The 25,437-nt window shown below is 39.8% G+C and overlaps 2 protein-coding genes across 2 annotated transcripts; both read left to right on the top strand.

Moving 5' to 3' along the window:
* The first annotated feature begins 13,994 nt into the window (after nucleotides 1–13,994).
* LOC147418582 (uncharacterized) lies at nucleotides 13,995–17,102 on the top strand. The gene is made up of 7 exons (XM_086507121.1): nucleotides 13,995–15,116; nucleotides 15,313–15,366; nucleotides 15,477–15,914; nucleotides 16,011–16,157; nucleotides 16,251–16,385; nucleotides 16,454–16,508; nucleotides 16,618–17,102. The coding sequence occupies exons 1-7, from the start codon at nucleotides 13,995–13,997 to the stop codon at nucleotides 17,100–17,102; spliced, it is 2,436 nt and encodes an 811-aa protein (XP_086363247.1).
* Nucleotides 17,103–17,856: 754 nt separating this feature from the next.
* Nucleotides 17,857–18,117, top strand: LOC147418581 (uncharacterized). Its single transcript, XM_086506741.1, has one exon. It carries the CDS (start codon nucleotides 17,857–17,859, stop codon nucleotides 18,115–18,117), a length of 261 nt encoding a protein of 86 aa, XP_086362867.1.
* Nucleotides 18,118–25,437: the final 7,320 nt, after the last annotated feature.

Genomic DNA, 25,437 nt, shown 5'->3' with positions numbered 1-25,437 from the left:
CGTGAATTGTTTACCTCTCTCGAGTCTGTCCCTCATGGGAATTCAGTCACTTGTGCCAACAACGCCTCTTATCCAGTTCAGGGAGTTGGAAAGATTGTGCTCACTGCTGCTAATGGCAGTTCCTTCACACTTGTTGATGCACTTTATGTACCTGGGATCAAGAAGAATCTCTTGTCTGTATCCGCACTTGCTAGACTTGGACTTGTAGTCAAATTTGTGGATGACAGATGTACAGTTCATGATCTCAGTTTTGGTGATGAAATTGTTGCATCTGGGCTTTTGTGCCGTGGGCTGTATAAGCTCACTTTGTATGACAAGTGTGGACAAAATTTTGCAAATGCTGTTGTAGATTCAAGGGCTATTTCAGATGCAAAACTTTGGCATGCACGTTTTGGTCATCTGAATTTTGCCAGTTTGCTGCGTTTGCAGAAATCTGATATGGTTGCTTCTTTGCCGCCTCTTGAAGCACCTTTTAAACATGTTTGTGAAGGCTGTATTCTGGGTAAAATGTAGCGTTCTAAGTTTCCAAAGGATGGTTCAGTTAGGGCCACATGCAGGTTGCAGCTTGTGCATAGTGATGTTTGTGGGCCCATGCAAACTCCATCCTTGGGCAATTACCTGTACTTCATGACTTTCAATGATGATTACTTCAGGCATGCATGGGTATTTCCGCTTAAAGCGAAGTCCGAAGTTTTTATGTGCTTCAAACAATTTTGGCTATGCCTGAAAATGTCTCAAAATGTACTATGGGCACCCTCCGTTCCGATCGAGGGGGGGAGTATATGTCTCATGAATTTAATGTATTTCTGGCTAGTCGTGGGATAAAACACCAATGTACAGTGCCTTATACACCTCAGCAAAATGGTGTTGCTGAGAGGAAAAACAGGTCACTAACGGAAATGGCACGATGTATGGTCAAAAGTCAAGCTTTGCCGCATTCTTTTTGGCTTGAGGCCATCATGTGTGCCACTTATGTACTTAATAGGTGTCCTACGAAAGCTTTGCAGTCTATTACTCCATATGAAGCATGGCATGATAGAAAACCTTCTATTGAGCACATGCGTGTTTTTGGCTGTTTGGCATATGCTTTGGTGCCACAAGTGCAGCGCAGAAAATTGGATGATAAGGCTGTCAAATGTATTTTTGTTGGTTATAGTGCTGAAAGCAAAGGTTACAGGTTGTATCATCCGCAAACAAAACGTATTCTAGTTTCACGGGATGTAGTGTTTGTGGAAGACTCTGTTCAGCCCTTGCTGTCATGTACTAGAGACAGTAATGTAAGCTCACAGGACATTTATGACACTTTGTTGCCTCTTTTCAGTGGTGGAAATACGAATGTAAGTTCCAATGAGGCAAATGTACAGCCTATGGGGGTTTCTGAAAATGTTTTAGAACAGCCTATTACTGATGCAGATGTACATGATGTACTTGATGAGGAAAGGGCTGAAAATGAGCAGGCTAGAGGTATGCCAAAATGGCTGGTGCACACTTTGCGTGACAGTAAATTGGATGCACCTTTATCTAGTCGTACTCGTTCAGGCTCTCGCCATGCATCTTATGCATCAGATTGTTATGCTTTGGCTCTGTCTAGTTTACATGATGTTGAGGAGCCTCTGTCTTTTGATAAAGCACAGAATTCAGAAAATTGGATTGCTGCCATGAAATCAGAATATGATGCACTTATAGAGAATGACACATGGACTTTATGTGATTTTCCTCCTGGCAAAAAGGCCATTGGTACGAAGTGGGTTTACAAGTTGAAACGCAAGCCGGATGGTGAGATCAATCGCCATAAGGCTCGACTTGTTGCAAAGGGTTATGCATAACAAAAAGGCATAGATTATGAAGAGACTTTTGCTCCCACTTGTCGTATGACTACTGTGCGTTTTCTATGTGCATTGGCAGCTCATTTTGGTTGGGATGTACATCAATCAGACATTGTTACTGCTTTCTTGAATGGTGACATATTTGAGGAAGTTTATGTAACGCAGCCTCGCGGTTTTGTCATAAAAGGACAAGAGGACAAAGTGTGCAAATGTAAGAAGGCTTTGTATGGGTTGAAGCAATCTCCTCGTGCTTTGTATGAGAAAGCTGACACTCATTTGGTTAAACGAGGCTTTCTTAACAGTCCAACAGAAAGCACATTGTATGTAAAGCGTGAGGATGATGTATTTCTCATTGTGGTTCTTTATGTTGATGATTTGATGATCACTGGACCAAATGAGAGACATATTATTGAATTTAAGGATGATTTGAATGCTACTTTCAAGATGAAAGATTTGGGGTTGTTGCATCATTACTTGGGTATACAGTTTAAGCAGTGTGATGGTAGTATTGCCTTGTGTCAGAAAAGTTACATAGAGACATTGCTATGTAAGTTTGGACTTGAGGATTGCAAACCTATTGCCACTCCCATGGAAACAGGTTTGAAGTTGAGTCTACATGATGCTGGCGATCCTGCTGATGTCACTCTTTACCAAACTACTGTTGGCTGCCTCATTTATGTATGCAACACGAGGCCAGATATTCAGTTTGCAGTCTCGCACGTCAGCAGATTTATGCATAGCCCAGGGTCTAAGCATTGGCAGGCTGTCAAGAGGATTTTTTGCTAACTTAGTGGCACTTTACATCTTGGCTTGTTTTATCCCAAGGGGGGATCATTGCCGCCATACTTACATGCTTTTTCGGAGTCAGATTGGGCTGGTTGTTTTGACACGCGAGTGTCCACAAGTGGTTTTTGTTTCATGCTTGGCAGTTCATGTATATCATGGTTGAGCAAGAAGCAACCTACTGTGGCCACTTCGAGTTGTGAGGCTGAGAACAGGGCAGTCTTCACAGCTACGGTTGAGTGTGTATGGCTCAGATGCCTTATGGCTGACTTGGGTGTTGGACAGGACACTGCCAACACTATCTACACTGACAGTCAGAGTGCATTGGCAGTTGCGAGGAACCCAGTTTTTCATGCTCGCACAAAGCACATTGAGGTGCATTACCACTATGTCAGGGAGAGGCTCTCAGCAGGAGAGATCAGCTTGGCTTATGTGCCAACACAGGACAACCTTGCAGATCTTTTCACAAAGGCATTGTCTCGTGAGAAGCTTGAAGCTTTCCGCAAAGCTTTGGGCTTACTCCCCTTTGTGGACTGATCCTGTCCTCAGGGCATGGCACTTCCCTTTACTCATGTGCCAGCTCTCGTTCACCGCATTACTCTAGGGGGGATTTGTTACCATATACATGTGGTAGTGATGTGTGTGAACACACTAGGACCGCCGGGGCATTTTTTCCCTCTTTAGGAGGTTTTTTCCCCCGTGCATTGTATATAAGCCCATCACTCTAGGGCTAACTATCTTTCCATTACACACTAAGTAAAACACTCTCTATTGTGTGCCTTGAGCTTCCTTCGTCTTCTCCAAGCTGTGTGTGTTTCTCTGCAACCCTAATTCCAACATTCAAGAAGTGGAGTGCTCGGATCAAGTCCACACATGAACCCAAAGAGCAACCCCATTTTTCTTGTACAGCACGACGCTTGTTGTACAAGTTCGACATCTTTAATTGACAAATTAAGAATGTAGGATACACTAATCTTGTTCTATGAAAATGAAAACATTGTGGTCTGTCTCGTAGATGGTGGAGAGATGCTCTTGTCTTTCCCATTCCCGAGCACCCCAGTGATGCATGGTGCAGGTCAGAGAGAGAGGAGACGGGCTTATATCTGACGAGTGGATAGATGAATTGCGGCCAAAGGGAGCGTGGCTCAAGTTTCCTTGGTGGTTGGACTACCCGGACAAGGAGTACCCACCCGAAGAGGAAGAGCTATACATAGGTATGCCTCTATGTAGTTTTTACCTTTGCCATGAAGCAATAGAATATAGGCTCAATAACTCTTCTTCTTTTAATTAATAGCGGACCATAGTGCGTCACGGAAGAAAGCGGTTGTGGTAGAGGATGCTCTATCTCCAAACACATCAAAGAAACCAGAGAGGAAGAAACAGACCTCAAGGAAAGACTCGCAAGCACAACAAGCTGACAAGCAACGTGGGAAGAGAAAGAAGAGGGCTGTAGTTTCCAGCGATAGTGAGAGCGAGCATGTGGTTGCGGAGTATTCTGTAGAAGTCAGTGATAGTGCTCATAGCCTTGGTGCTATGAGTCACAGTGTACCGAAACTATCCTTCACTCCCAGACTAGTGGGGGGCATCCAGGAGTCCCCTCCATGTTCACCATCACATGGTAGGGCTGCAGAGGACCTATCAGACATGGCCAGAGTTGTGGGAGATAACAATCCAGGTACGTGAAAATGCTTAATGTTGTTTTTTTCTCTTTAGCATTTCTTGAAAGATATATTTGATCTTATGTTGCTACATACAGATATGCATGTAGAGCCACGCCACCTTGCAGTGCATGCTAGTGCCAAAGAGTTGGCAAAAGCTATTCCAGATGTGTTGTGCAATGAAAGGTAAGCCACGCTTATTTACAATCATAGTTATGTGCACACTTATAGTGCTAACAAAAATTGCATGCAGTTCTATGCAATCACTACCTAGATTCTTGGGCTCTCTATCAGGAACAGGGCAGATGAACCCCAGCTTGAGATTGGGTGGCGTACGTTTGGTGTACATGGCCTTTCCCTTACACACTAGGCCACATGCAGCTAGCACGGGTGGGGTTCCTTTATGGAACCAATGGGATAGTGACCTTGTGGATGTTGCATTCCTTCTGGCATCCAAGTTTCTTTTGGTGGATGGCATGATTGTGGTGACATGTCGTGCAGAACATCTTTCCATCGTCACTTCAAAGGCATAGGGAGCTGGTTTCCAACTGTTGAGGATATTGTACTTACGGCTACCAGAGGCTAGTTGTATGACTGTTCAAAACTATTTAGAGGGGGTATGTTATTTTTTTGTTTTGATAATGAATAGTAACTTTGATGTTCGCGGGTCAAAAAATAATGTTTTACTTGCTCCCCGTAGGTTGGTACTTTGTTGCTAGCCATTTTTTCACCCCCTAGAACTGGTGGGTGTCGGCTTTCGAGGTACGATCGAGCAAATGGAGAGATTGCAGCAAATGTACGTGGCTTCTCTGCAGATGACGACATGTTGTGGGAGAAGCTACCAGGATCAAATTCCACACATTGGACGCTTGATCGTATGGGCCGGCCTTATTGTAGAGGTGTTGAGAGGAGTCCAGTGTTTGCCAGGTGGTAGAATTTTTTTGGTAGTTGTTTTTATTGTTCCTATAAAATTATAGGTATAATAAAACTAAAGGTAATTTTTTTTTTTGTAGATGGCTACTAGGTACTTTCACAGACATGGGAGATGCTGTGTTGGATTGTTTTGCAGGAGTTGGGACATTGGCAGCACAATGTTCACTACTACGTAGAAATTGCATTAGTTGTGAGAAGGATTGGGCAGTTTTCAGTGCTTGTTTGAAGCCAGCTCAGCGCCTACCTTCCGATTTAGGCTCGACATTGATGTTTCATAGGAGTGTCAGAGCTCAGGAAACTGAGCAACCGCATCAGGTGTCCGAGCAGCTTCATCCGCTTGACCCACCATTCCCAACACCACTTAGCAGTCAGGGCGGGGCAGTAGCAGCACCATATCCCACTTTCAGAGCCCCATTTTTGGCATGGCGTGCAACTGGACCGTCTCCAAGTGCATTCATTGCCTCCACATATGAGGCCCCGCCTGAGGTTGATCCATTGTCTCTTTCACTACCTGCAACCCCCCCCACATATAGTTCATACCCTTTGCTATTTGTAGTAGTTCCCCCACCATTTGGTGCACTGCCCCCGTTGCACGACCTTTGTTTCCTCCCAGAGGATATGGCCCCCCACCACCCTTCTTTCCTCCACGTCACCCATGATGTATCACCCCCCATATGTATTTACTTTGGATGCAATGGAACTCATAGATTTGGGGTTTGCTATTTGAAATAGACCGTAATTGTGTGTAAGAAACTTCTATTTCTCTTATTAATAGTGTATTGAATGATTCGCCGGTGTTTTTTCTTTGAATGTAAGTTGGTCGTGAAATGACAATCAAATTTTAGTTGGAGAGCCTGAGAGAGAGAGAGAGAGAGAGAGAGAGAGAGAGAGAGAGAGAGAGAGAGAGAGAGAGAGAGAGAGAGAGAGGAAACAAAAAAAAGAGAGAGAAAGAGAGAGAGAGAGAGACAGAGAGAGAGAGAGAGATAGAGAGATGGGTAGATTTTCCCTTCTTTTGAGATTCCGCTCGCCCGATTCTTAAAAAGCGCTCGCCAAAAACTGCTTGCCCAGAAATCGCGTTCCACATTGATGAAGGTTGAAAAGCTCTATAGTGCATGCAGGAGAGGCAACAAGCTGGCTATTTTTTGGAAAAACATAGCATGCGTTTAATGCTGATGTTGAGGTTAAAAAAGGCCTTTGTAGCTATGGGAGGCTTACCTTGAAGTGCAGGAACTTTGATATGTTGGGAGATTGGGTGCGCACAGTAGCAAGTGGTTTAGCAAATTGTTAGCAGCGGCTAACATAGATTACACCAAATATGCATCAAGCGGGAGATATGCTATGGATATGCACAAATATTTCCAACTCACTTTGTATAAGTTTTGGGCTCATTGGGAGCTCCAAAGTTGTATATGCTAGCTAGAGGCTCAAACTTAAATCCATAGTAGAAGAGATTGTGGTGAAAGCCTTTAAAAAGCAGCCTTTATGCAAAGAGGCTTCTTTCTTGAGTATCCACTTTTGAGAGCTCTCTCTCTCTCTCTCTCTCTCTCTCTCTCTCTCTCTCTCTCTCTTGTTCACTCTATGGACGGCCTGGCCTTAAGCTTAATGACCATGCTTAAGAGGCTAGTACTAATCCATTGTAATTAGAGAAACTTGATTAATCTAATCCCTATTTTACCTATTAGTCTTATCTTCTCTACATTTCATATGTCTTGAAGTAGTATTACACTCTCATTATTCTAGATTTGAGAGTGGTATGTACTTCTTCTTCTTTGATCTTAACTCTCTTCTTCCATAATTATTTCAATTAGTTGATTACTTCTCTAATTCTCTTGATTAGTGTAGTGTGTGTGCACTCTTGGTCATGTCATTAGAGTTTGTGCCTGATTGTGTGCTTAAGTGTGTGAAGGTTTAAGAGCCTTGAGCTCAATGCCAGTTGTGTGTGATGTGATTAGAGTACCTTGGTTGGCATGTGATGATTGGGAAAGCCAACTTCAATGCAATTAGTGTGTGCTTTGATCATGGATGCTTGTGTTTACTGTGTTCTTATGACTCCATAAGATTGGCAAGTTAGACTTCGGTGGACTTGATGTATGTAGGAGTTGATTGCTTAGTGATTAGAGTATGATTAGAGTTGGTCTAGCTTGCCATGTATAATCTCTACTTGCATTGGTGAGGTATTCTCTTGAATCCTCTATTTCTATTCATCCGATGCTCATGCTTCCATTCCTTAGCCGGGTTGTCGATCCACGGATTTGGTAATTTTGTGTGGGTTGAGATTTGGTTGTTGCTACAATGCCTCCCTACATTTGGCACCACTGTCAGGGATCGAACTCGAGTCACCCATGTGATAGGCAGGAATACTCACCACTATACTATAACAACCTGCGTGCTTAAGTGTGTGAAGGTTAAAGAGCCTTGAGCTTAATGCCACTTGTATGTGATGTGATTAGAGTACCTTGGTTGGCATGTGATGATTGGGAAAGCCAACTTCAATGCAATTAGTGTGTGCTTTGATCATGGATGCTTGCGTTGACTGTGTTCTTGTGACTCCATAAGATTGGAAAGTCGGACTTCGGTGGACTTGATGTATGTAGGAGCTGATTGATTAGTGATTAGAGTTAGTCTTGACATGGCTAATCTCTACTTTCATTGGTGAGGTATTCTCTTGAATCCTCTATTTCTATTCATCTGATGCTCATGCTTCCATGTCCTAGCCGGGTTTTGAATCCACAAATTTGATAATTTTGTGTGGGTTGCGATTAGGTCATTGCTACAACGTCTCCCTACATTTGGCACCGTTGCCGGGGATCGATAACCTAAGCTAATGAGTATAGGATGTTTAGAAAGAGTAATTTCATTGGTTTTTGAGTGTGTGTAGCTCAACTTTGGTTTGATTTAGTGATGTTGTGAAAGTAATTGAAGCTAATTGTTGAGTTATGAATACCTGAAACTCCCAATTCCACCCCCAATTTCACTAATTTCATACTAATCCTTGCTAATTTTGCTTCATTTCCATGCTAAGTGTACTAATTTCATGCTAATTTTTACTAATTTTTGATTAACTTTGTTAACCTAACCACTAACATTTGAATTGTAAACGTATGTTCAATCCCATTGTAAGAGGTGGAATCATCACTCTAATCAAGTTAATTGTGCTAATTTTATGCCTAATTTGACGATTTGAGTGTTTGAATTTTGGCCTACAATGGTCAATTTTGGAGCGGATTTGATGGTGCACAGTGTGCAATGATGTGTCTTTGCGTGGAGCAAAGGAATATCTTGGAGTGTGATTACTATGTAAGTGCACTCACTTGCTCATGTCAATTCTTGATTGATTAATGTGGTTCAATGTGTGCTAATTATTTGCTAAAATTAGGTGTGTAACTCAATTGGCCTACATTTTGCACCTAATTTAATTCACCTGGAATGAAATTGATGGTCAAATTTTGAGTAATGAGCTCTGTGTGTATCAAGATAAAGCTTAATTCTCATCAAGAATTCATGTGTGTGCATAGAAATCATTGTGTGTGTAATGCACCAAAGAGAAAAAAAACTGCCAAAAAAGTCAAGTGTGTGTGCACCTAATCTTGAGTGTGTGCATGCATATAAAGTGATGGAATTGATAGTATATGAGTATGCAATCATGTAATTGATGTGTATGTTAGACTAATTCAATCAATGGAAAAGCCTGAATTCCAAAAAATTGGGCCAAATTTGAGTATGTGCGTCCATCCAAGACCACTTGATTTTCAATGATTGATGGTCATTGGGACACCAAAATTATTTTTGATTGTGAAATGTGCATAAAAAGTGTGTGCAATCATTAGGTGTAAGCCTAAATGTATTGCCAATTGAGCCAAATTTGAACTTTTGTGCTTAATTTTTGAGTTTGTGCATTGCTTGATTGGGTCATAATAGTGTTCAGTTTTAAAAATTGGGCATGCATGCATTCACTTATGATTGATTATGTTTTCAATTTGTGCATTCCAATGTGGAATTGATGTAATTTTTACATAAAATTTGGACGTGTGTGTCTACTCAATGGCATTCGGTATTCAAATTGGGATGAATAATTGGTAACAATTACCAATTATGATGATTATTAGACCTAAAAGATCGGTGTATATGAGATTGATTGACTTTAAATGATTCAATTGGTACTCAATTGAAGATGATTTATGTGCATTACCTTTGTAATCACTGTGCCAATTTGATTGAAAATGGTAAAAATTTCGTTGATTTGTGCATGTGCAAATGCCAAAAGCAATTGCGTAGCTATGCAAACCTAAATGACAATCGAATTGGATTTGAATGATTAGGATATGAGGAAATAATTTAGCGATCATTGTTAATTCGGACTAGAATGGCCAATGAGGGAATACATGCATAAAGTGTTTCTTAAGAGAAATTAGATTGCATGCCATCAATCTTAAGTTGAAGCCTTAGTCTTTGTGCATGCATAATTTCCAATTACACACTTATGTTTTCAAAGAAATGCAAAAAATGAAGCAATAAAAAAGACGGATGTTAATTGACATTGTGTATGATCCCTTGAAAAAATTTGTCTCATTCTATGTTGTGATTGCACGATTATGATAGATTGAGGTCAAGTGTTTTATTGTTTGAATATGGCACTCTTCATGAGAGAAAATGAGGCCGTAATTTTGTGCTTGCATGACAAAATCAATTGCTGAAGTGGAGTAACATTGATCATAATTTTGGTAACATGGACACCGAGTTTGTATGCTTTGATTGATCATTGACTCAACATGAGCTTGAATATTATGGGAGTGTGCATAGGGATTGATTCACAATTTTTGCTTGAGGTATCGTATGGTGCAAAAGCTTTCTCTGTCTTTGTCCATGTGGGCACATCCTCTAAGAGAAGGATTTTGAAATAAAAACATTTTTTTATATATAATTGAATCCTACCACTTGCAACCCCCCGCCTTCTTCGTACTAGCTACGGGATCCCACACACAAACACGCGTGATGCTCTGCTAATTATGGTGCACACACACATGTAGTTTGTTCTTTTCACTGAATACTGATGCCACACCTGGCTACCCTTCGTATTGTCGTCGCTCCCACACCAATAGCCCAACCTATTGACCCCACACACATGTGTCGCGACTCTCGACAGCTTGATCTCATGTCGGGATTTTCTCCATAACACACACTCTCTCACTCTCTCTCTCGGATCTTGGCTCATTGGTTTATTACACATGGTGACACACCCCACTTGCGCCGCTTCCCCTTGTCTTTGGACCCCATTCACACATGCTGCTCTTGGGACCTGCGGGCTACCACCCTTTTGTGGCTTCATGGCTTCAAAAAGTCAAACACACACCACAATTTGACTCGTTTACAATTTTGCACACACTCCAATGGTGCAGCAGTTGGCGATGTTGAATGGACCCACGCACACACACACACACACACACACACACAATCTGCCGATTATGGTGCATGAAGACCCACACACACGCGTGCTGATTCTCATCAACACCCTTTCCTTCTCGTCCCTCTCATCTTAGCAACAATGCCTCGCACTCAATAGACAACAGTAGGGTCATAATCATGGTAGTGAGACATTTTTATAAAAAAATTTAAAAATAAAAAGAAAAGAAAATTTTCTAGCAAGCCTTGGTTCCCACCCCTCATTTTTGTCTCGAGCTCGCTATTTTCAAAATTTCGAAACAGGATGTCTCAGCTTTGCCTTGTATAGGTAAAAATTCAGTGGCCTAGGGAAGAGTAGACATTTTTTTCTTCGTATTGAAATACTTGGCTATTAAGAGCTGACATCAAGCCTTTTTTAATAATCTTCAGTTAAAGTTGAGATTTTGTGAATGACCATGGGATAGTAAAATTTCAGGCTTGTGATTGAGCATGCTTTTAGTGCTTGTATTGGATGTTCAAATGCTTAAGAGTGTTAGCCTTGCATATTGTTTCAGTAAAGTGTTTTTGAACCTTAATAGTTTTACTTTCAGTTTGTAATTAGAGAAGAGCTTTGTGCCTCTTCATTGTTCCTAAGTAGTTAGCCTCACACCTGATGGTAGCGCGTTGTATGAGAGAAGGGTGATGAATGCAAGACTATGGCTATTAAGATTTTATGCTTCTTTGTGTATTCAGTCTTCAGTTTTCCTTCAATTCCCTGATCCTATTGTGAACCTGTTCAAGTACTAAAGCTGTTCTGATTTTGCGAGATGATGATGTAATGCTTTAATGGTTAGTTTAGTTGTTATTCCCACTCCCCTATGTCTCAATAACACTTGGCGATCCTGCTGATAGTGGAGCAAGCTTTGATCAAAGCCTTAATGAGCAATGGAGTCTAGTTGGGGCATATGGGGTTGTGAACCTGAAGATTTCCTACAAGAATTCTCTAATTGGAAGTCAGAGGAGGAGGAACAGGAAGATTACAACCTGATTTTCCTTCAGGAGTATTTTCCCAAATTGCCTGGTGATTGAAAGCTTTAGGTTGTTTCCAAGGTTTTTCAGTTTTACAAAGCGCAGTTTTTGCCTTTTGGATTAGTGAATGGTCCAATCAGTTTGGTTAACTGCACTAGTAGACAACTCAAAATTTTCCTCAAGATCACAAGTAGAAGGAGACATGTATGTGTGATTCAGGGGATGAACCACCAAAACCCTCCTATGGCACCAGGTTCCAAAGAAGAAGATATGAATCATGGCTGGAATCTCAACCTCAGAGATCAGGGGGTCATGCAAAAGAAGAAACTCCTGAAGTAGGAGCAGTTATAGGTTTGCCACCAATTCCTGAAGGAAAAGGACCTAAAGAGACCAACAACATAAGTAGATACCAACAATAGGAGGAAGGGGAAACATCTTCACCTCAGCCAATAGTGCAAGGAAGCAACCCAACTCCTGAAAGAGTCATGCATCAGGTAGTTGGCATTCAGAAAGTCCAACAGTTTTTGAGGACAAGGAGGCAACTGCAATTTCCTAAACCACCACTTTTACCATTGTTGAACCTCAATCCTTTGGGGGGTCCACCAATTCAACAAGTACCCATTATGGCACAACCACCACTCAACCCCAAAGTAGGGGCAGCCAAATTCAGTGGGAAAGACTCCCAGGATGCTGACAGTCATGTGGGACAGTTTGAGACAAGATGGTCTGCTAGTGGGTATGATGTCCTTTATAATGATGCTATAAAAAAGGAGCAATTTGCAGCAACATTACAGGGAAAATCCATGTCTTGTTTCATGCAATATGGTACTGTTGCATTCCCTGATTATGATAACTTAAAGATCAGATTTTTGGCCAGGTTTAGGGTAGAGAAAACCCCTGAAGATGTTCTGAGGAAAATCAGAAATATAAAGCAAAAGGATTTGTTGGTGGAAGACTATGCCCAACAATTTAGGAACTTGATGAACAGGTTGCAAGCCAATCAAAGACCCTCTTGGGAACAATTGGGTGACTATTTCTGTAGAGGTCTGAAGAGTGCCATTGTAGGTCATGCTCCTCTTACCCAACCTCAAGATTTTGGAAACATTATGGATGCATCCATGAGAGGTGAAAGAAGATATGGAACCAGTGAACAAAAGAAGAGTAAGAAGAAGAAGTCCCAATAGGACTCTGATTCAGAAAATGAGGATTCAGATTCATATTCAGATGGTGATGAAGAAATAGATTCAAATTCCAATCAAGAAACAGATTCTAAGGAGCAAGAAAAGGACACATGGAGTGCCAATAAGAAGAAGAAGAAGAAGAAGATGTCCATGAAGAAAGGATCAAAGTCATAGAAACACAAAGGTAAAGGCAAAGCCAAGCATGGTAAGTCTGAATCTAAGGAACCCAATGATATCAGTAAACAAATTTTGGATAAATTGAAGGAGATGCAGCCACAATCATTTTCTAGCCCTCCCAGGTTACCATTTTGTCAGGTATGTCAAAGAGTTGGACATGAGTATGATAATTGCTATTATAACCCCAATTTTAGAGGAAGAAGACCAGAACACATTTTAGCAAAGACGGAATCAGGTGCTAATGTGGTTGCACCCCAACCCTTTAGGGGTAGATTTCAGAATTAAAATCAACAAAGGAAATTCTATCAAGGGAGTTGGCAAAATGGGCTAAGGTTTCAGCAAGCTACTAATCCAATGTAACCATGTAACTATTGTGGTACAATGGGACACAGGCAAGGACCTGCATGTGAGCTGTGTTGTAAGCATATGAATGAGAGAGGTATTCCATTTGTGAATTTTAATTCCCCAAATGCAGGTGCTAGTTCTTCCAATGATGGTAGAATGAAGTCACCAGCTCAGGTAAATGCAGTGTTTTTGGAAGAGATTGACACTTCAGATGAAAAAAAGGGAGGTCGATCATCAGAACTTGACAACAGACTATTTACTGAGGAAACAAGAGAAAAGTTACCCAAACCATATACTGATTCTATACACACTTCTCAGTGTGATTTCTTTCATTGTATTCAAATTGAGGAAGTGTTAAACAAACCACAGGAAGTACAAACTTTAGCCACTACACGATCCAAGGGAAAGTTTCCACTACAAGAAAAGGATCAAGGAAAAGATGTTGAGGACCCTATTGATTGGAGAGCTCAGGAGAAGATCAGGAAAGGAGTATTAGAAGAGATCTAATCTAGTCAAAAACCTGACAAAGCAACAAATTTTGGCCCACAGATTTAGTTCAGAAAATCTGGGAGAAGATGGGCAGTAAGCAGTCAGATTCTACATCACTGCCAAATTCCTTGAAGCCAGATAATTTAGTGTAATCTTCTACCAAGGGGTTATCTGATGACCTTTTTGAAGCTGTTATGGATGCCCCAATTTCAGTCAAAGTGGGGCAACTCTTGAAACTAGTCCCTAACTTCAGTCAGGTGTTTCTCAAGAAACTGACAGATGAAGCTAAAGGAAAGACATTACCACAGCAAGAAATGGGACATATCCATCTAGCACATATTGATTCTGGAGATGAGGCACCAGTGGATGTAGACTACAAAGTTCCAGTGGTTAACATTTCCATTGGGAAGGTGTACTTGTCAGATGTTTTAGTGGATGGAGCTTCAAGAGTTAACATTCTTCCTGAATCAGTGTGTAAGAAACTGAAATTAACCAATTGGGAACTTGCACCATTTCAAGTGAAAATGGAAGATCAGAGGAGAGTGCAACCTTTGGGAATACTTAGGAATCAAACCATAAGTGTCGGAGTATTAATTGTCATTGTGAACTTTGTGATTCTCAGACTTGAAGAAACAACCTGTTCCTACCCAATGATCCTGGGTAGACCATGGTTAAGAGCATCTAAAGTCAAGCAACTTGGGGGTGCAGACACCCTTGTGATCAAACAGGGCATGATACCCAGGAAAACAATCCCACCAGGTTTAAGACCTTTATATGCAGAAGGTATTAATATGGGGGAGGCAGTTGAAGAAGATGTGGAAGAAGAGTTTCTTCAAAGGAATCAGATAGTTATTCCTATTTTTGAGGTTGATGTTCAAAAAATTGCAGACAAAGTTCAGAATCAGGACCAGTCACTTGATCCAAAACTGATAAACATGAGAAATGTTTCAGGGACTTCAGCTTCCAACAAAAAGTCACAAGAGGAGCATGAAGCATTAGAAGCAATTAAACATGCAGAGCAAATCTTTGATGAGAAAATGGTAAAGAGCTCAAGAGTTAGGGAAGATGATTTGGAAGACATGAACCTGGGAGAGGACAGAGATCCCAGAATAGTTAAAGTGTCCACTGAGTTGGACCTGAGTTTCAAAGAGTCATTAAAAACCTTGTTAAAGGAGTTTAGAGATGTTTTTTCTTGGCCTTACATTGATATGAAGGGAGCAGACCTAGCAGTGTGTCAACATAGGATCAATTTGAAAACTAATGCAATTCCAGTTAAGCAACGGAGGTATAGAATAAACCCCAATTATGCAAAACAGGTGAAGGAGGAGATTGATAAACTTCTAGAAGTAGGTTTCATTTATCCAGTGGATAAAGTAACCTGGTTGCCACCCATTGTGGTGGTGCCAAAAAAGAATGGAAAGATCAAAATTTGTGTGGATTACAGGAAACTGAATGTTTCCACCATTACTGATCCATTCCCATCACCTTACTGTGACACAATGTTGGATGCAGTTTGCAGGGAAGGAAATTTATAGCTTCTTGGATGGATTTAGTGGATACAATCAGGTCGGTATGGATTTAGAAGATAGGGATAAAACAACATTCGTAACAAAATGGGGAGTCTATGCTTCCAAATTATGAACTCTGGCCTTAAAAATGCACCACCAACATTTCAGAAATGGGTGATGGAAGTTTTTGCTCCTTACCTGACAACATTTATGAAGGTTTTTTTGGATGATTTCAGTGTGTCAGGAAGTAAAACTGAATATTTGCATCATTTGAGATTATGTTTTCAGAAATGCAGGGAGGCAAGGATGTCACTCAACCCTGCAAAATATACATATGCAGTGAAAAGGGGTATTTTGTTGGGACACATCATCAGTAGAGAGGGCATTTCCATTGATCCCAAGAAAGTGGAAGCTATTTTGAAAGCACATGCTCCTAAAACTGTCAAGCAACTGATGAGGTTCATTCGACAGGTTAAATGGCACACCAGGTTTCTCAGATATTTGGCTCATGTGTGTTTACCCTTGACATACTTAACAAAAAAGAATGTGGAGTTTGCATGGAAAGAAGAGCAGGAAAGGGCTTTTACATTGTTGAAGAAAATGCTAGTAATTGCCACTATCTTGATTCCTCCTGACTGGAAAAAACCATTCCACTTGTTTGTGGATGCCTCTCATTGAGCTATTGGTGCAGTCTTGATGTAGGAAGCTGAGAAGCGTTGGTTCAAACCAATCTATTATGCAAGCAGGGTTTTATCTTCTGCAAAGAGGAACTATTCAGTAACTGAAAGGAAATGCCTCGGGATGATTTTTGGACTTCAGAAGTTCAGGCATTATTTGTTAGCTAATCAGGTGACAATTCATGTAGATCATCAAGCTTTGGTCTACTTGGTAAATAAACGTCATTTGTCAGGGAGACAGGCTTGATGGGTATTGTTGATGCAGGAATTTGATTATTCAGTCATTCATAAACTAGGCCAAGAACAAGTTATTGCAGATTACCTAAGCAGATTGGTTACAGGTGAAGTTTCCAATCAGGAAATTTATGAATTACCTAATGTACACCTGTTTCCAGTTCAGGTCATTCAAGACAAAGATTCACGATATGCAGATATGTTATAATTTCTTCTTGATGGTGTTTTACCCAGATAGATAGTGGTTACCCAGAGGAAAAAACTTGCATGGCAAAGCAGGTCCTTCACAGTAATTATGGGAGTCTTGTACAAAAAGGGAATTGATCAGATACTCAGGAGACGTGTTGAGTAGTTTAAATAACATGCAGTTTTAAATAAAGCCCATTCTGGTGATGCAGGTGTTCACTTTTCAGGAGAGATTACTGCAAAGAAAACATTACAAGCTGGATTGTGGTGGCCATCAGTTTTTAAGGATTCCCATGAGTTTGTGAAGTCTTGTTTAACTTGTCAAAGGGATGATAGACCTCTCAATGCTGATAGAGTGCCTTTACAACCTATTCTACCACTTGAACCTTTTCAGAAGTGGGGATTAGACTTTGTGGGACCTGTGAAGCCAACATCAAAATTTACAGGTAATAAGTATATTCTTGTGGCAATAGATTACTGTACCAAGTGGGTAGAAGCACATGCAATGAAGGATAACAAGGCAGAGAGCCTGGCCGAGTTCCTTTACAGAAACATAATGACCAGGTTTGGAAGTCCAGTTGAATTAGTTTCAGATCAGGGTGGACATTTCATCAATAAAGTAATCAGGAAGCTTACTGAATATCACCTGATTATCCACAAAAAGTCCACAATTTACTATCCACAAGCTAATGGTTAAGCAGAGGGTACCAACAAAGCTCTAGTGAGGATCCTAAGGAGAATTGTTTCAGAAACAAGAAGGATTGGGATACCAAACTAGATTCAGCATTATAGGCATTCAGGACAGCATTTAAAGTTAGCACAGGGATGAAACAATTTAAGATGGTGTATGTTCTGGAATCCATAGTCCCTATGGAATTTGTAGTTCCAAGTTCAAGGATTGCACTTCAGTATAAATTGGTAGAAGATGAGTCTTCAATTTGCAGGCAGGAACAACCATTGAAATTAGAGGAGAGAAGAATTCAGGCAATATATATCACTAAAGAAATTCAGAGAAGAAGACAAGCTTGGGTAGACATGAACATTAAGTATAGATCCTTTGCAGAAGGTGATTGGGTACTTATGTACAACACCAAACCTGGTAAACTCAATTTAAGGTACTTGGGGCCTTTTCAGATAGGAGAAGAAATAGGAGATTCAATATTTTTGTTGGTAGATGAGCAGGGCAAAATTTTCCCAAAGGCAATTAATGGCTTTAGGCTAAAACCCTTTGTGGGTGTGAATCATCTCTAGAGAGTAAACATAATCATGGTTTAGCACATGGAATATTTTTCGTAGAGATTGGTGACGTGGAGGTCAAAATTTCATGTCGGGTAAGTTCCAAATTTACTTTTAAACGTTACCAGGACGTTTATACTTGGCAACATACCAACTCTTTCTCCTACGCGCGTTTTCTACACCTCTTCTACTGTGTTTTCTTAAACTTCCTAGCGATGTCGAAGAAGCCACTCACTATTGATATCTCCTCTGCTATCCCTACTCAAGAATCTGAAGAGTACACTAGTCTAGGGACGCGGCGGTCAACAAGGAAAGCTTTGCACAGAGCTCAGGCTATTGCGGCTGAGGATGTTGTAATTGATGAAGAACTTTCAACTCCTTTGGAAGCATCTCTATTGGCAGTGGACACTGGTCCAGTTAACTACACCTTCTTAGAGATGAGACAAGAGCTTGACTTGTCTGTGTTGGCACATTAGGAGTGGTTACAGAAGATTAACCTTCTTCAGTTTGCAAGAGTTCCATGGAAACACTCAAGGAACAATGATTCTCTTATGACCTTGTTCAGTCATGTACAAGACACAAAGGGGAATATCTTTGCTAATTACTGGCTGAGTCTTGAACTGATCTCTATAGTTTTTTATCTTCATTTGGAGGAAGATAATTCAGTTGGCAGAGCTTTTGAGGCCCTGATGAAGAAAGAATTTGGTCCGGCTCAGGGTGAGAGAGGATATTATCCCATCAGCAAACTTCATAATTCTTTCAGATTTCAACAACTGAAATTGTTTTTAGAGAAGGTATGTGTTCTTGTAAAGCTGGAATATATTTCAAAGGAGAATTTTGCACTCTTGCATGCTGCAGAGTGTGGCAGAACAATTGGTTGGGCAAAGTTACTTTTTCAAAGGCTTAGTTCAGAAATTTTTCAGAAGAAAAAGAGGAAGGAGAAATCTACCAAGATTGGAGCATTCTTGATTGCTTTACAAATCCATGCAATGAGTATGACAACCTTAGGTACAATTTCCCCAAAAGTTTCTGTATTTGGAGGTCATCTTGAGGGAAACAAAGACAATGAAGCAGGCAGTTCTCAGGAAGAGAACAGAAAGAAGAAGGTAGCAGATCCTCAGGAGCAGGATAAGAAATCTACCCCAACATAACAGGAGGAGGAAGATCTATCGAGAAATTTGGGTGATTAGTTTGAAACTGATCTGGATTCTTTCATTGAAACTCTCAAGTCTGCATTGAAAGATGATACTACTACAATGTTTTCCCCTAAGTCTTCTTTAAAACTCAAAAGAAAGAAGTTCAGTAGCCCAATAGCAGAGGTCAAAACAGACTTACAAGAGGGAGTACAATGTGGTAAATTTGGTGAACAAATTGCAATTTTTGATGTTTATAAAGCTCTTGATCTGGTGAGAAACTTTGCATCCCAGTCACAACTCAATAGTTCAGTACTACAGAGGGAAAAATTTCAGTTGCAAACTCAGGTGGTTCAGTTACAAAATGTTTCAAAGAGAAGTGAAGAAGATAGCATGTTGATTGAGGAACAGGAGGGAATTATTCATGAACTCAAAGATGATTTAGCTTCTGCTAAAAACTCGGTTGACTTCTACAGATCACAATTGGAGAGAAAGGAGAAATCTTCAGAATAGATTCAAATTTGGAAAGAGAAGTGGATATCTTGTTTGAAATACTCAATTGGAAATCTTAGCTCAGGACTATTCCAAACTGCAGTCAGAGAATAGTGTACTCTTGAGTAGAGTCCGAGCTTGTCAAGAGCTAGAAGCAAAGATCAGGGATATGTCTGAGGAGGACCTAGAATTGAATGGCTGGTACCTCTTACCACATGATGTAGAAATTTTGAAGAATGAAGTCAAAAAGCAGGGTGACCAGCTGTGGTTAGAATTGAGAAGAAAAATGTTTTCCCTAGTGAATATTCCATATCAAAGTTATGCAAAGGAGGAGTAGAATGAAGATTATGTTCTTTTGCAAAAGCAATTTGATGACTTGAAGGAGGATTTTGAGCAATTGAAGTTGCAGCAAAGTTCAGAATTTACTCAAGGATGTAAAACTGAACAAGGAAATAGAGGAAAGATGGTCACAGGTCATGCACTTGATCATGAATCTAGTACTAGTTTTCATACCTTGGTTAGTGTTGTGGAAACTCATGAGGCAATGGATGTAGGAGATACTGTACCTGTAAGTAAAAATGATTCATTTTAGAATTTGCAATCTGAACAAACTGAGACAAGTGTAGTGACAGAAATTGTGGAGGAGATCATGAGCACCAAGGAATTCATTGAGGAATTTCCAGGTTTCAACAAAGAGGAGGCAATGCTTGATGATCAGTAAAAAGTGGAAAAAGGCATTGAAAATACAACATTTACTACAAATTTGAATCGGGAGACAGTTACCTTGGAGGACCCCAATAGAGAGTTACCAGGGGAAGATGTTTAAATGATCAATAGTGTTTTTGAACACTAAGTGGGAAAGGGTAGTGTTTCATTGGGTATAGCAATACATTTGTGTACCTTGGATTTGGTTCCAAGCACTACACTTTGTTTTACTTTATCTTGTGAGCACTAGATTTTGATTAACAAGGGATTTATGGGAAACAAGTCAAAAGATTTTTTTTGGTTTTCAAAAACCTTTTGCCACCGGGCTGTGCTAGGTGTTAGCCTTGCTTATTCTTTTAGTAAAGTGTTCTTGAACCTTAGTAGTTTTACTTTCAGTTTGTAATTAAGGAAGAGCTTTGTGTCTCTTCATTCTTCCTAAGTAGTTAGCCTCGCACCTGATGGTAGCGTGTTTTATGAGAGAAGGGTGATGAATGCAAGGCTATGGCTATTAAGATTCTATGCTTCTCTATGTATTCAGTCTTCACTTTTCCTTCAATTCCCTGATTCTGTTCTCAACTTGTTCAAGTATTGAAACAATTTTGATTCTGCAAGATGATGATGTAATGCTTTAATGGTTAATTTAGTTGTTATTCCCACTCCCCTATGCCTCAATAACAACGAGCACTAATAATTTGAGTTGTATTGAAGGGATGTGGCAAAGTGGGATTTCAATTGATCCAAGAAGGGGTCATCGTTGCAAAATATTGCAAAATTTGGCTATTTTAGAGCCATTCCATTTCTTTGGATTAAGAGTTATCTACATGCTAGCTCATAGCTTAGTCTAAAGTGAAAATGTTTTCATTTGAGCTAGTGTTTAGCCAAATTTTTAAAGAGCTTTCAAGTACAAAATTTGTCTATTGAGAGCCATTCATTTTCATTTCAACAAGTTGTAGTCATCTCTAGCTCGTAAATTGCTCTAAAACTGTAAAATTTCATTTGAGCTCATGTTTAGCCAACTTGTTTGGAGCTTTAAATTGTAAATTTGGCTTTCAAGAGCCACTTCATTTCATCAGAGTTGCATTATTTTTAGCTCTTGGCTTATTTTTAATTCCATATTTCATTGCGCTAGAAACTAATCAACTTTGAATCATGCCAGTGAGAGGTTGTTACAAAAATGAAAATTCGCTTATGTAAAAGCTCATTCTCTCTCATTTTGATATGTATGCATAAATTTGCTATCAAAGAGCATCAGGTGCATAACCAAAGGCACTTTTTTCCCTTTAGCAAATTTGGGTATGCAAGACCCTAGCTTTAGGTTTTCATTAATGTTTTTTTTGTGTGCTTTTGGCTTTCAATAAAAGGCCTTTGGAGCTTGTGTTTACACTTAGCTTCAAGAAGCTTGGATTTGAATAAAATGATCAAGAGACTTATCTACAAAGGGGATGCTTGCTCAAGGATGCTCAAAAGAGGAGGAATAGGTGTAATCCTTCCATGATTTTGCTCTTTTGTTCATCTCTCCATTCTCTATGCTTGGCTTAAGTAATTTTTACTTCTAAACTATGGTTCTTTCATGTTCAAAAGCTAGGCATACTAAAGTTTCAACACTTTTGCTTTGTGAATATAAACTCATCCAAAATTTAGTTTTAATTGTGCTAATCATAGGTAATTGGCATTGACCTTACGTTAATGTAGGTTCATTTCGCATTAGTCCTAGACTCTTAGTGATATTCTTAATACTCCATTCATTTTTAAGATGACCTAGGGCTATGATTAGGGCTTAGTCCTTTAGTCAAATTGCCATAAACATCTCATGATGAAAGAAATAAAAAGGTGCTTAAAAAATAAAATAATGAAGCAAAAAAGTGTCAAGAAAAAGTAGCAAAAATGCTACTAGACGCATGAAAAGAAAATTTCTATGTTATGTTGTGTCTATGTGAGGCCTAGCGCCTTATTGACACTTGGCAAGTGAGGGGAATCACCTTGGCTCACTTGATCAAGGCCTTAAACCGATGCCCTAGGCTGATAGGGGTTAGCCGTCACCTCGGTGGGCTAGTAGACTTTTGGAACACCTTCTTGAGGGTTCAAGGAGCCAAGAGTCGTACCTAGACTTGCCTTGGGGTGGTAGCCTTGTATTGTGCTTGACTTTTTTCAATGAATGACACAAACAAAACTTCCATGAGCTTCAAAAAGCTATGACAATGTACTAATAGATTAAGAGCTTTTTTATAGCCCATAGACATGATAGACTTGGATGCTTTATTAAGATTAATCATATAGCTTTTAGGCTAGTAGGTTTATGAACTTGCATTAGCCTAGGGTCCCAATTGATTGCTTGTGTTTCATGCATAAAACTAAAATTTCAAGTGGTTTAATCTTCATGATAGCTTAGGTGTTTTTTTGTTGTATGTTGTTTAGTTTTTTACTATGATTGACCCATATTTTAGAAGCAAAAAATCACTTTGCATGATTGTTCAATGTACCTCATGTTTTATTCAACCTTGTTGGCCTTTGATGCTCATTACTTATTCTTATGTTTTGCAGCTCAACATTTCTTCCATGGACTTGCTTTCTACCATGTCACCGTGTTTTGCTTCACCGACACACGAGGATGTGCGCCATATTAGGAAGGGGGAAATGTTCGCAAGGTCTGACACATGCTACACCGAATATGCATCAAGCGGGAGATATGCTATGGATGTGCACAAATATTTCTAGCTCACTTTGTATAAGTCTTGGGCTCATGGGAGTTCCAAAGTTGTATATGCTAGCTAGAGGGATCAAACTTAAACCCATAGTAGAAGGGATTGTATTGAAAGCCTTTAAAAGGAAGACTTTATGCAAGGAGGCTTCATTCTTGAGTATCCACTCTTGAGGATCCACTTTTGAAAGCTCTCTCTCTCTCTCTCTCTCTCTCTCTCTCTTGAGTGTTCACTCTACGGATGGCCTAGCCTTGAGCTTAATGCCCATGCTTAAGAGGATAGTACTAATCCATTGTAATTAGAGAATCTTGATTAATCTAATCGCTATTTTATTGATTAGTCTTATCTTCTCTACATTTCATTATGTCATGAAGTAGTAATACACTCTCATTATTCTAGATTTGAGAGTGGTATGTAGTTCTTGCTTTGATCTTAACTCTCTTCTTCCATTAGTATTTCAATTAGTTGATTACTTCTCTAATTCTCTTGACTAGTGTAGTGTGTGTGCACTCTTGGTCATGTCATTAGAGTTTGTGCCTGATTGTGTGCTTAAGTGTGTGAAGGTTCAAGAGCCTCGAGCTCAATGCCACTTGTGTGTGATTTGATTAGAGTACCTTGGTTGGCATGCGATGATTGGGAAAGCCAACTTCAATGCAATTAGTGTGTGCTTTGATCATGGATGCTTGTGTTGACTGTGTTCTCCATAAGATTTGCAAGTTGGACTTCGGTGGACTTGGTGTGCGTAGGAGTTGATTGATTAGTGATTAGAGTATGATTAGAGTCAGTCTTGCCATGGCTAATCTCTACTTGCATTGGTGAGGCATTCTCTTGAATCCTCTATTTCTATTCATCCGATGCTTGTGCTTCCATGCCCTAGCCAAGTTACCGATCCACGGATTTGATAATTTTGTGTGGATTTCAATTAGGTCGTTGCTACAACACCTCCGTACACAAATGGGGCCAAACAGTTAGGGAAGCCTACGGTGGAGGTTGACAATAGGCAATTGTTGGTAGAAAACCAGCTAGGCACCAAGCACAAGTTGATTAACTATAGCAGGTGACCCTTTTGCAAAGATAGATAGGGATGTGTAGTGCACCAAGCTTTAGGGAATCCGGGTTGTTTCAATGAGGGGCTTGGGCTAAGCACCATGGCTCATGGGTTGTGCGAGTAAATAGTCTCTATTGAGCTATCTCCACCAAGGATTGTAGAAATGTAGGTAGTAAAGCCAAAGGAAGATTATGTTGATTTGTGAGGTGGATTCTTGGAAACAACTGGGATGGGCTACAAGTTTCCAAGTGCCAGATATGGAGGAGAAGATGGCTACCATCATGCGCTACTTCCACAAAAGGAGAATTTGACCTCCTTCTTTTGGCTTCCAAGGAATAATGCACTTAAATTTCATGACCCTAAATGGGATTATGAAAATAATAGATTATGCCCTAATTGGATATAGGCTAATAACAAGATTAGCCTAAAGAAATTCTCTAATACCACATGATAGGTTTTTTAGATGTCATGGATATGGCTATGGCTACAATAGAGTTAGGGTTAGGTTAGGGCGGCCATGAATTAGTAGCATTAATGTTAATCAATCCTATTGTTAATTGAACAAGGCACATAATTTGATCTTGAAGTGTAAGTGTGCATGAGAGTGTTATATTTGTGTACAATGAGAGTGTGCTTAAGCACAAGAGACTGGCTTCCTATTTATGTAAGTGATGACAAAAGTGGTAGGGAGTGAGATTTATGCATGTGGAGTCACATGGTCATGTATCTCATCATGTCTTAGAGAGAGAGAGAGAGAGAGAGAGAGAGAGAGAGAGAGTTATCATAGCACTCCATTGCTAGGGCAATCCCAGTAGACCCTAGGAGCTCAAAAAATTTCCTATAGACCCCACAACATATGTTAAAATTGTTCTTAGTTAGTATCATGTAGTTAGTATCATGGGAGAAATAACTCAAATAGCATAGATTGTCCAATCTTTGGCTCTCTAGTCTTAAAATTTTCCCTTACACATGTATGTATGTCTTTTTTATGGTCTAAGCACCAGTGTGATTCTACATATCTATGCCTTTTCCATGCATGCAAGTCTTTTTTATACCCTAAGAACCCTTAAACCTTGGTTGTGATTCTACATATCTATGCCTTTTCCATGCATGCAAGTCTTTTTTATACCCTAAGAACCCTTAAACCTTGGTTGTGATTCTACATCTCTATCTCGAGTGATTTCACATCCATGCTAACAAAATAACAAAATATGTCTTGCGTACGGCTTAATGGTAAGTTTAACCATCTACAATTAGAAAAATTAATTTCAATCATAATTTCACTTAGAAATCATACAACATGAGTCAATCAAGATCAACAACCGTTTTACTTTACTTAGTAATCAAGGCTGGCATATCTTTAATTTTGACCAATACAACACACCTTAATCACTAACAATTATTGAACTATCTTATTTCCATGCAAAGCATTGTCTTCATTGTCTCTTTCTTTTGAAACATGAGTCAAATTTAACTAATTGGTGGTTTCTTATCTTTAGCATAGATACCATAACCACCATAATTAGCTTTCTATATAGTGAAACTTCGAAAGGTCCAAATTATCACACACTGCTTGATAGCAAAGTAGTAATGCATTTCAATCCTATTCGCTCTCATAATTGATTATCAATATAAGACCTTGGACACACTTCAACTTTATTATGAAGCAATAGGTTTCCTGAAGTCCTAGATTGGTCTTCAATAGGAGCAGTCTAAGGT

The sequence above is a fragment of the Adiantum capillus-veneris genome, chromosome 30 (assembly GCF_014529385.1).
Source record: "Adiantum capillus-veneris isolate H3 chromosome 30, ASM1452938v2, whole genome shotgun sequence".
In the NCBI taxonomy this organism is placed as follows: domain Eukaryota; kingdom Viridiplantae; phylum Streptophyta; class Polypodiopsida; order Polypodiales; family Pteridaceae; genus Adiantum; species Adiantum capillus-veneris.
Note: the sequence above shows the minus strand (reverse complement) of the source record. Positions and strands in the feature narration are given on the sequence as shown.

Bases quoted from the DNA above. Each gene is read 5' to 3' on its own strand.
- LOC147418581 (XM_086506741.1), top strand. From the start codon at position 17,857: ATGTCGAAGAAGCCACTCACTATTGATATCTCCTCTGCTATCCCTACT.
- LOC147418582 (XM_086507121.1), top strand. From the start codon at position 13,995: ATGGATGCCCCAATTTCAGTCAAAGTGGGGCAACTCTTGAAACTAGTC. The intron at 16,158-16,250 runs GTGACAATTCAT...TTGTTGATGCAG, and splicing joins ATTATTTGTTAGCTAATCAG to GAATTTGATTATTCAGTCAT. The intron at 16,386-16,453 runs GTCATTCAAGAC...TGTTTTACCCAG, and splicing joins TACACCTGTTTCCAGTTCAG to ATAGATAGTGGTTACCCAGA.